This window comes from Cyphomyrmex costatus, unplaced genomic scaffold (genome assembly GCF_001594065.2).
Source record: "Cyphomyrmex costatus isolate MS0001 unplaced genomic scaffold, Ccosl1.0 scaffold983, whole genome shotgun sequence".
NCBI lineage: Eukaryota > Metazoa > Arthropoda > Insecta > Hymenoptera > Formicidae > Cyphomyrmex > Cyphomyrmex costatus.
The window spans coordinates 41,039-53,009 of record NW_017280576.1 but is presented as its reverse complement, the minus strand read 5'-3'; the positions used below and the strand labels follow the sequence as shown (position 1 = coordinate 53,009).

Genomic DNA, 11,971 nt, shown 5'->3' with positions numbered 1-11,971 from the left:
AACGTCCTAATTATGTCCAGGAATCTTGGACATCCATAGGATGTCCGGAGGATGTCTGAAGGTTTTAATTCTACATACTTTAAAGCGTAGGACGTCTATAAGACATCCGAAAGACATATTCGGGATTGGATCGCAAAATTCATTATTACGTATGTTTAATATATTTCTGATAAACTCATGAACGTACATTCAAAATTTTAGGTTTGACGTACTTTACATTAAATAAGACATTTTGAAGATGTCCTACGGACATCCATTAAATGTCTAGAAGATGTCTGTTGTATGTCCCAGGAATATCCGTTATATGTCCATTTTGCGTGTACTTGCAAGTGTTTGTCCACTTCTTTCAATTCAGTTTTTTAAAATTCTATTTATTATACCTTTGGGTACATTTAGTTTCACGCATGATATACGTGCATAATGCATCATTTATCATTGTTTAACATTTGGTGAACAACAAGAATGAAAGATGCATTATGCATATCATATATATGCGTGAAATGGAATGCATTTTACTTCGGCTCGTATCTTTATGCCAATTCAAAAAGGTTTTATTTTTACTTCGGAGGTTTAATAGAACTGACCAATGAGCTTTTAAAACTTGAACGTTTATTGGTTAGTTCTATTATCTCTACATGCGCACTGTCAGCGCACTCAGTGCAATAGCGACACATGTCGCTATTGTGTATTGTCGAAGAAGAAGAATAAGAAGAAGCCATGAGTAGATTATCGTTCATCTAACTTATAGTCTATACAGTCTCCAGAAAATTGAGAGACCACGAACGGGGCGAATGTGTTTCATCTTGACTCTCGGGTGTTGCAGCATATTCCATTTATATTTTTGAAAAGATTCGTTTGAACACGTATCCGTGTGGCGTGGAAGGTGGAAAGCGTCGTAGACACGGGCGCTCAGTGTTTAGGAGATATCTCCATTTTTATTGCATTATTTTGTTCAATTTTGTTTGCATCATTATATTTCCGCTTGTCCGGTTTAAAGTCGCCAGTGTGAACCGAGATATTAAGCGTTGAAATTGACAACTATGTAGGTTAGGAAATCAATCACAGTCATGAAATTCATTACTTTAAAAACAAATTCACTACCTATTAATAACAAATTCTCTACTTTAAACACGCTTAATATCTTGGTTTGCGAGGCAGAGCGACTTATTTTTTCTGCCAGATTCTTTCCTTCATGCAAAAACGCATCAATTGAGTATATATTTTTTATAATTTCTCGAATGTATTTCTGAATTTTTGGAAATATACTATTATTTTTATAATATATAATACTTAGAGCACAAGCTGAAGAAATTTAATTCTTATATTTATGTATGAATCTTAATAAGAAATTTAATGTAAGCAAAAATGTACATAAATTTACATTTAATTTTATTTGTTGCTATGTTTACATATTGTGGTGGCCGTAGCGCACTGGCAAAGTATTTGCCTCCCATGCCAAAGATCCCAAGTTAAAATCCAGCTAGAATTCCTAAATAAAAATAATAACAAAAACGGCCATCACCGATTGCTCCGGCCAACCGACAGTCAGTATAACTCTGACGGCTGGATAGGATTCTGTGGGCCAATCACCCGCAAACCCGAAACAAGCTGATACGAGAAACGAATACGAGCCTCGGATATCGGACGGTTACAACGGAAATGAACCTTAGCTATCAAAAAGGTATACGAATTGGCACATGGAACATCCGGACATTGGCACAGGCATCCCGTTTGGCACAACTAAGCAAAGAAATGACACGCTGTAAAATTAAGATCCTAGGTCTCAGCGAAGTGCGGTGGAAGAACAGCGGGGACATTACAACGTCAGACAATCACTACATGATATACTCGGGCAATTCAACCACCCACATTAATGGAGTTGGAATAGTTATATCCACTAAAATTAAAAAATCATTAATGGAGTGGAATCCAGTCTCCGACCGATTAATAACCGCTCGTTTCCGAGCCAAAAATCGCAATATAACAATCATTCAATGCTATGCACCAACGGAAATAGCAGACGACAGCGAAAAAGATCATTTCTACAACCAACTGCAGTCCACAATCGCCTCAGCGCACAAAAGAGACATCAAACTTGTCATGGGTGACTTTAACGGGAAAATCGGCAATAATAATAACAACCTCGATGAAATAATGGGTCGCCATGGACTTGGAAAAGCACGCAATAACAACGACGAGCGATTAATTGATCTTTGCATGGCCAACCGACTTTTCATCGGCAGCACGCGATTCCCGCACAAGGACATTCATAAATATACCTGGCAAGCACCAGACGGAGTAACACGTAACCAGATCGACCACGTGCTAATTGACAAGAAACACCTGAAGTCTCTTCTAGATGTTCGAACAATGCGTAGTGCGGACATGTATAGCGACCATAAGCTAGTCGTGGCAAAAATACGCATAAGAACAATGAATATAATAACAACAAGAACAAAACAAAAGAAATTTAATATCGAAAAATTCAAGAATAAAGGCGAACGTCGGAACTTCTGTGAAACTGTAACAGCCAAAGTTAATAATATCAGTCCTACAATAAGTGCGAAGGAAAAATGGGAATTAGTGCAAAAAGCATACGTAGAATCCGCAAATGAAGTCATCGGGATCAAAAACAGTACCCGTAAAATGTGGATCACGAATGAAACCTGGGATTTAATCGAACAAAGAAAAACATTAAATCAACAACTAAACCAGATCCGAAGTGATGTAACCCTTGCAAGATATAACAACATAGAAAAACAAATCAAGAAAATGGCAAGAAGAGATCGTCGTAAATTCGAAGAAAACATCATCAATGACGCTGAAGTGGCGGCGGAACAAAAGGACGTGCGCAAAACATACCAATGTATCAGGAGGATCACCGGCCATTTTACAAGCATTCCATAAATTAAGAACAGCGATGGCCATATTCTCACTACGGAACAACAACAACTTAATCGATGGGTAGAATTCTTTAAACACGACGACCCAACAATAGATAACTGCGACATAGACTATACAACATCATCTCGTATCAGCACAAAGTCACCATCAGTTGCTGAAATCAGATTAGCAATAAAGAAACTTAAGAACAACAAAGCCGCAGGTAGTGACGGCATCGCACCGGAATTACTTAAAACTGATCCATCATTTGCGGCGAAAACACTTGCCTCCATTATAACAGAAGTATGAGACACAGGCAGCATCCCGGCGAAATGGAAACAAGGAATAATCATCACAATTCCAAAGAAAGGTGATCTCCGTGAATGTAAGAACTGGCGAGGAATAACCCTACTGAACACTGCCACCGTCGCTGGCGAGCCAGCCACGGGCCGCATCTCGCGACACGCAACTCCTTGGTGCGTGGTGACAGAGAGTACATTGGAGCACGGCGGAGACGCGCGCGGATATAGTTTGTCCGTTTGTTTTTTTTTAGTTTATCGTTTTGTTTTCCAAGCCGAAGTGGCTAAAATATCAAAGATGTTTTTATTTCAGTAAGAGCCGAGTGAACGGCCAAAGAGTAAGTGAGATATTTATACACGGTACATACATTGTATGTACATACATTGTATAAGAGTTTTTTTTTGTGTTCATCGATTATGGATTATGCCCAAGAGTTTTGATTTTCGCGCGTGCAACATGTTAAAAAAGAGATATCGCTGTTCAGAGCGGTCACGATGACTTAAGCGGTGATTGTGTTTTCATGAGTTAAATTACGTAGCCGCATAAAGGTGCCCAATGGTACTCGCTAGTTTCTTAAGAGATATATATACATATGCGATTATTAATGTTAAAAAAGGAAAAAATAGAAAAAAAAGAAAGTAGAGTAGACACTAGATTTATATATATTTATATTTACATAGAGTAAGAGAGCGATAGATTTAAGAATACAATGATTTCGATACGCAAGACACGATATATATATATATATATATACAATACGAGGCTATGTACAATTGTGAACGCGGGTAGCAGCGCGGTAAGATCCGAGAAATGATACGGATAGTGAGATATATATGAATATATATATAAATATATATACGGTGATGTTCAATTCCGTTAGGTAGATTGATAGAGGCGGAATTGAGAAGGGCAACGTGACGAGATTGACCACGGAGCCAAAAGAGCACTATAAGCAGCGAAACCGGTATGGTTCGCCATATTTGATAGGTCGAATGTCCCGAACGAGGGGATTCCAGTCCGTGAATTATTCCGTTGAGGTGTGACGGAGAACGTTGAGAGAATCACGCGTTCGGTACAGATGATGACGGCGGTGTCCGTTATCTTGAATTCAGGGTTGTCGCGGGTTTTCAAGAGAGGTGATCCGTGAAAGTTTCGGAGAACGCGCATAGGCGTAGATTTAACGGATAGATTGACAAATCTATCGGTGGACAAGGATGTCCGCCATATTGGATTAGCGCTAGAGACGGAATCGGTAATGAATGATCCATTGAACGGATAGAGCGCGTGCAGTAGAGCCGACGTATCGGAGCGAAATTTATATAGGGCCAAGTATGGGAGTAACTTGACCAGGTCGTTAGAGTCGCTAATGGAGAAGAGTATCCGGAGAGCGTGACGTAGGCGGGTTACGCGACGCACGCAACGAAACAATTTCAGTGTAAACAGCTGACGAGAACCAACGTCAGACTGTAGAGCGTTACAATTGCGAGTTTTTGAATGGTCGATCCGCTTAGTGGAGAATAGACGCGAATACGGAGTCAATTAGCGGAGCCGATCGGGCAAAGCGATCGGGATGCAATATCGTGAGAAACGAATATGGTCGAACCGATGTAGATGAAAGCGAAACGATGCGAGTGCATTCCATAGCGGAAGAGTGGCGCACGGGCCAATCTGTAGAATAATATATGTACATGTATATGCGTGTTCGCGGACGAAAGGGTTCGAGAGGCGATGTGCAGCGAGTAGACGCGAGGCTGCAGACTCCCGTCGAAAGCCAACCAGAGCCAGACGATAGCGAGCGACGAAGGCGTATCGTTGACTTATACATTCGATTAGATAGAGATGTATCTTGGATATACAGATATACACATATACATGCGTATAGCGATGCGCGAATTAATGTATAGATGCACATGATGCGTATGTAACGTGTGGGCGTGAGAATAGCCGTACACGGGAGCATAGAGGCGGAATATGGCGTATAGGATGAAAGAGTAGAGGGGAGAAGAGCGAACGGCGCACGCGTGAGAACCGAGCCACGCGAAGAGAGCGCGTATCGCGAGAGAAAAGATTAGTGGGAGCTCAGACGTGACAACGAGCACAAAGGTATTGATATACCGCGAACCGATAGAAATGTACCGCGCGAAATAAAGTGATAAATGTAAATCGAGAGTGAGCGTACATACGCGAGTCTGTGAATACCGCGATTGCGGGAACGATTGTAATAAAATTTACAATCTACTACCGAGCAGACAGAGATACGGAGTTGTAATTGTGACAGTGCGTAAATCGAGAGGAGAGAAATAGCGAGGTAACGAGCGATTCGCCTTACGAAGGAAAATCCGTGACTACGGTGCAAGAAAAAGATTGTAACACGGTACGGATTCGGACGCGATCGCGATTGTTGTGATTTATTCTTTTGTACTGACAGTTTTTTTTGTATTGATTCGTTACGAACGAACATATTACGTGTGAACCGTTGTTGTAATAAACATGTTCTGTTAAGCATTAAGCGAAAAGCTAAACTACAGTGTGTGAATCATTCTTTGACCCCAGGCCCGCCCATTGGTAACGTTAGTATTAGGATACCCAGGCTAGTCTACAATCGCGGGAGATTCTCGATACGAACGAGCACATCGAAGGATGAACCTTCGCCTTTGGCGGTGAAAAGGCGTGGCGACCGTTGATTTATCCGTCGGACAGGACGACGAGGAACTACCAGGACACGCTGTCCGGTCACAACACAATTACGAAGATTCTAGCGTCAATCATCCGCGAGAGAATGACAGCGCACGTCAACGAAAAATTGAGAAAAGAACAAGCAGGATTCCGCCCGGGACACAGCTGCATAGATCATATAAGCAGCCTTCGAATTATAGTGGAGCAAGCAGCAGAATTCAACTCACCACTGTATCTGACTTTCGTGGACTTTGAAAGAGCATTTGACACCGTGACTTGGCCGGCTATATGGAAAACACTAGAAAAATTTAGAATACCAGCCCAAATAGCAAGATTAATAAAAGAATTATATGATAACGCGGAATGCGGTGTTCTCTTCAAAGGAAAACTGAGCCCCTCCTTCCAAATCAGAAGAGGTGTACGCCAAGGCTGCATTCTATCACCGATGCTATTCTTAATGGTACTGGATACGGTGATGGAAAAATGCAATCAAGAAACAACAGGCGGAATACAGTGGCTGCTGACTCGCCGACTTGACGATCTCGACTATGCGGACGACATCGTGTTACTATCTCATACACACAAAGATGCACAGGGGAGAATTTCAGCACTTCAAAGATACGCTGCAGAAGTTGGACTAAAGATCAATACCAACAAAACAAAAATAATGCGTATTGGAACAAACATAAGCACACCTATTTCCATTGAAGGACGCACAATCGAAGAAGTCAACGACTTTGTATACCTTGGTTGCGTAATTGCCAAAGACGGAGGAACCAACATCGATGTTAGCAAAAGAATAAACAAGGCCCGACAAGCCTTCTTCAGACTTAATAAAATATGGAGAAGCTCAAAGATGTCTAACATACATAAGCTTCGTTTATTCAATGCTTGCATCAAATCTGTGCTGCTATACGGTTGCGAGACCTGGAAAAACACAGATGGACTGATAAACAAACTTCAGGTCTTCGTGAACAAATGTCTGCGACGAATTCTGAGACTGTTCTGGCCAAACTTACCAACAAATGAAGAACTACTGCGCGCTTCCAAGCAAGAAAAAATAGGCACTGAAATCCGCCGCAGAAAATGGAAATGGATCGGCCATACTCTAAGAAAAGATCCGCATAACATAGCTCGCATGGCTATGGAATACAATCCGCAAGGAAAGCGCAAAAGAGGGAGACCTGCCATGTCTTGGAGGAGAACAATAGATAATGAAATTAAATCTATTGGAAAATGCTGGGCAGAAATAAAAACGATTGCCCAAAATAGAGTAAGATGGAGAAGACTCGTAGACGTCCTATGCTCCACATAAAGGAGATAAAAGGAGTGATGATGATGTTTACATATTGTTAAAATTAAATAATAATAAATAAAAATTAATTTTGAGTGAAGGAACACTAAATTTATACTAAAACATTTTATATTAATTTCTACTAATGCTGCATGATGAGTTAATTTATATGTTTTTCCGAGCTTAAAAACACATAGTTGCAGTTCTGAACGTTTTATAGGCTTAGGATTGTAAAAAAGAGATCAAAAATTGGAGAAACCTTTACAATTATAAACTAAAAAGAGAGCATTTATACTCATCAATGTATATGCATGTATATATATTTTATATATATCTAAAATATTATATATATATCTAAAATACATTATATGATCTAGGTATAGATAGAAAACTATTTTATGCTAGTATTAATATTACACAATAACACAGAAAATATAACAATGTCTCCTTAATATCATTGTCCGGAAAGTATGTGTAAATGTTTCATTTTTTCATATTACTTATAATACTTTTATGCTTTTAAGCCTTCGCTGAATGTTCAGAATTTCAATTAATTAAGTTACAACATTTTTATAGCTTCTAATAAAATATTCCTTTCTTTGGTTGTATGGTGAAATTATAAGTTAACAGGGTCCAGTGTTTAAATGTTTGCTTTTTCTGTGATAATATTTTTTATTGCATTGAAACATTATTTTTAACTTATCGCAACTTTTTTGTGAGTAATGTTTTTTTATAGTACTACATTATGCTTGCGACAATCTCAAGAATGCTTTTGTAAATTTTTATACATGTTATGCAAGAACGAACATGTGCATGCAGAAATGATATTATATTGATATTATAAATTTATTGATATTATAAATTTAACTTTATCTATATAGCTCTTTAATACATATTGACTGGCTCAGTTATGCCAAAGATAAAGAAAGCGATATAGTCGAAAATATCAGCAAAGACTTGCACAGAAAACAGTACGCGATGTAGAAGACTATCTATATATTCAGACAATCGACGAAACATCACATTCGGATAACCGCTACAGTAGCTATATTTCTGAGGAGTATAATGATGGAAGAGCTGATATTTTGTCCGAATTCGCTCGAGAAGAAATTCAAGAAGTTTTTAAAAATGAAGAAGCCGTTCCAGAAACTTTGCAAGAAGAAAGATTTAATAAAGAATTAATATCGTCGAATGAATATGATAGTGACCTTTCTTTGGAATCAGAGGATGAAGATAATCATGTTAATATTTTTCGATTACGGCAAAATCTCATAAAGTGGACACATGCGAATAATATTTGTAGATCTGCAGTTACCAAGTTATTACAGGTACTGAAAGTGGAGAAAGCTATGAAGTTTCTTCCTACAGATGCTCGCACACTCTTGAAAACACCTAGAAAATCGGAAATTGTTTCGATGATATATGGGCAATATGTTCATTTCGGTATTGCGGAAGGTATACGTTACATTATAGAAACTAGTGGAACCGTTACACATCTACCTGAAGAAATTCATTTGTCCTTCAACATAGACGGATTGCCGCTTACTAAAAGTTCGAAGAGTCAATTACGGCCAATTCTAGGATGTTTAAGAAATTTTAAGAACAAGTCATCGTTTATCGTTGGAGCTTTTCATGGATATAAAAAACCTCCAGAAGCTGAAATATTTTTGAATTACTTTATTGAGGAAGCTGAAAGGCTTGTAGAGAATGGTTATACTTGGAGAGGCACTAATAGTAAATTTATAATTGATTGCTTTATATGCGATGCTCCTGCAAGAGCATATATTTCCTGCATCAAAAACCACGGGGGATATTATGCATGTGGCAAATGTGAAACTAAAGGAAAATTTATTGGAAAAGTGGTTTATCCAGAAATGAACGCTCCGTTACGAACGGCGGAATCATTTATCACTCAATCACAGCCACAACATCATATGAGCGTAAGTCCCTTATTGAGACTTAATATCGATATGATTTCTCAAATGCCTTATGAGTACATGCACTTAGTGCTATTAGGCCACGTCAAAAGAGGTCTGAAAATAATGACCGGAAAGTTAAATCCGATGAAGTTAAGCGTACAGCAGGTTTCGGATATTTCGAAAAGAAATCTTCAACTTCGACAATATATTCCGTGTGAATTTGCTCGTAAACCACGAGCTTTGGACGAACTTGACCAAATGAAGGCAACAGAATTTCGTGAATACCTTTTTTATACCGGACCCGTTGTTTTGCGAAAAATTATAAGGTCGAACGTCTATAATCATTTCCTAAAGCTATCTACAGCTATGCGTCTTTTAGCAACTCCTATTGATTACGAGCAAAATAGATATGCCAAAAGATTAATAGACGAATATTTTATTGAATACATACAACTATATGGAAATGAAAATATAACGTATAATACGCACGGAATGCTGCACTTAGCAGACGATGCATTACGATGGGGACCACTCGATGACTTTTCGGCATTTACATTTGAAAATCATTTGCAGTACATAAAGAAACTGGTAAAAGGTAATGATAAACCTCTTGAGCAATTAAGTAATAGAGTGAGTGAAATGAGAAACAATCGCTATGGTACTTTTAATGATGCTATTAGCACATACAAACTTGGAAAAGAATATTCTAATGGAATATTGATAGACAATTGTACATCACCGATGCACCTAAATGTACAATTCAGAGATTTTAAAATTACGATAAAAAAACCAAATAACTACTGTATCATGCGTGATGAAAGTGTCGTGATGGTTGAAAATATATGCTATCTTAACAATGTCGCAGTAATTATTGGCAAAAAGTTTAAAAATGGGAAACCTTTTTTTCATTTGCCAGCACCGTCGACGTGTTTTGGCATTGTACAATTTTCTCAAGAATATGGTAGCTTACAAGCATTTCCAATCCATGATATAAAAAATAAAGCTGTTGTTTTACCGATTTTTCATTCATCCAACCAAACTAAAGGCCATTATAAAAATGTTGTCGCGTTTCCCCTCATGCATAGAAATAATTAATATAAGAAATGTATACTATTATATTGTGAATGTACAGATGTCTTCCAAATTTTGTATTGTCGATTTTACGGATGATAAGGTAAATGTCCCAGTTTGCGACCATGACCCTGTTTGTGACCACTTTAAGACTTATATGTAATTAATCAGAAATTTCAAGTAATTTATGTCTGAAAACAATATTTATTACGTTTTTCAATTAATAATCCATCGTTTTGATATGTGATGTAGTGATATTTGGTAAACAGATAACTCATGAAAATGTGAAATAAGGTGCCTGTATCGTCATTAAGTGCAGATCGAGCACGTTGTTGTCGCCACGTTGGTAGACATGGCGTTTGTCACGGCAAAGTCATAGCTGTGTCATATTGTCGTAGACAAACGTTCATAAACAGTTTTTGTGATAAAGTTTTAGTGAACAAGTGAATAAATATTGTGCTATGTGTGAATTCTGAAAAAGGTTGGTAATTTTGAGTATATAAGTGAATATGACAAATCGGTTCAATAAAACATGCATGTTTCTATCTGTGATTGTCTCAAGAGAACTAGCTATAACATTAAATTTCGTTGCTTTTTTCAAAAAGATAACAATTAATACTCATCTCCATATGTTTCTAAACACGTATGAGTTACATTTTGGACGAATAAACGGAAATATTCGATGTATGCTCGAAGGAAAATTTTGGTGACAATGCTATCACTTTTGGCTAGGTCACTTACAATGGACATCGTGTGTATTGCATCATGTGCGTCGGTCACTAAGTGATACATGGTGATACATTCGATCCAATGCACCAGTCACTAACCGTGGAGTCACAAATAGGGCAAAATTAAAATCAAGCGGTCACTAATGTCTACATTTACATAGTTTGCTATTTATTTTTTTATATTTATTAGATTATGTTTACAACCCCAGTAAAGCATGTTTTTCGATACAAAAATGATTAATCTTGAGTTCGGTATAATTGATTCCTGATTTTAATCACTCTAGAGTATTTTTCATTCGTATTAACTCATGCGATTTTCTTATAAGGTCACAAACTGGGACATTTACCTTAAAAGTGTAGAGGTTGTACCCGATTTTTGGGTATACGAAGATTTTTTGACCGAAGAGCTTTTGGCCGCCACGTGATATTATGTTCCCGACAAAATGTGTTAAAAATAGGACGGTGCCAAATGACAAATGGCCTTCATTCTAATGCAAGATCCTGAATACTTTTGGTATGTATTCCTAATAGTTCTATTTCTGAAGAATTATATTTTAATTTTATGATACAACTTCTTTCTATCGTTATCTTTGAAAACTTTGACTTTTTCAACACATGTTTTAAATTTTAGCATTTTATCTACATCTAGAGAAATTTCTCCAATTCAAAGAACATTTGTCTGAATCAGTGCATCGTTATATGGTTAAAGAAAAGTTGTTTTGATTTGAAAAAAATTTTTAGTCGTTTCTTTTTATTACAATTAAAGAAATAGTTCAATTGTGCAAAACAAATTTTCTTTAATAACTTTCTTATATTCTGTCAGTACTTTCTCTTTGACTAAAATAATTATTATTTGTTTAAATTGAACGAATAAGTTAAACAAAAAGATAATGTATTTGTTTCAAAAAAGGCTAATAATATTATTTCTTGAAATCAAATAAATTTTTATGTTCCTGAAAGGTACTATCACTTCAACTTAAAAAAACCAAGTTGAAAAATAATTTCTTCAATTTAAACAACTTTTCTCTGACTGTAGGTTTAATTAAAAATATGTATTTCATGTATTAAGTAAAATGTGGTAGTTATACAATGGCATCAAT

At 37.2% G+C, this 11,971-nt stretch overlaps 1 protein-coding gene across 1 annotated transcript; it reads left to right on the top strand.

Annotated features, from left to right (window-relative positions):
• The first annotated feature begins 1,659 nt into the window (after positions 1-1,659).
• LOC108782253 (craniofacial development protein 2-like) lies at positions 1,660-3,192 on the top strand. Its single transcript, XM_018550470.1, has 3 exons — positions 1,660-2,412; positions 2,491-2,847; positions 2,914-3,192. The coding sequence occupies exons 1-3, from the start codon at positions 1,660-1,662 to the stop codon at positions 3,190-3,192; spliced, it is 1,389 nt and encodes a 462-aa protein (XP_018405972.1).
• The last annotated feature ends 8,779 nt before the right edge of the window (positions 3,193-11,971 follow it).

Bases quoted from the DNA above. Each gene is read 5' to 3' on its own strand.
- LOC108782253 (XM_018550470.1), top strand. From the start codon at position 1,660: ATGAACCTTAGCTATCAAAAAGGTATACGAATTGGCACATGGAACATC. The intron at 2,413-2,490 runs GCAAAAATACGC...GAAAAATTCAAG, and splicing joins GCGACCATAAGCTAGTCGTG to AATAAAGGCGAACGTCGGAA. The intron at 2,848-2,913 runs GTGCGCAAAACA...CCATAAATTAAG, and splicing joins TGGCGGCGGAACAAAAGGAC to AACAGCGATGGCCATATTCT.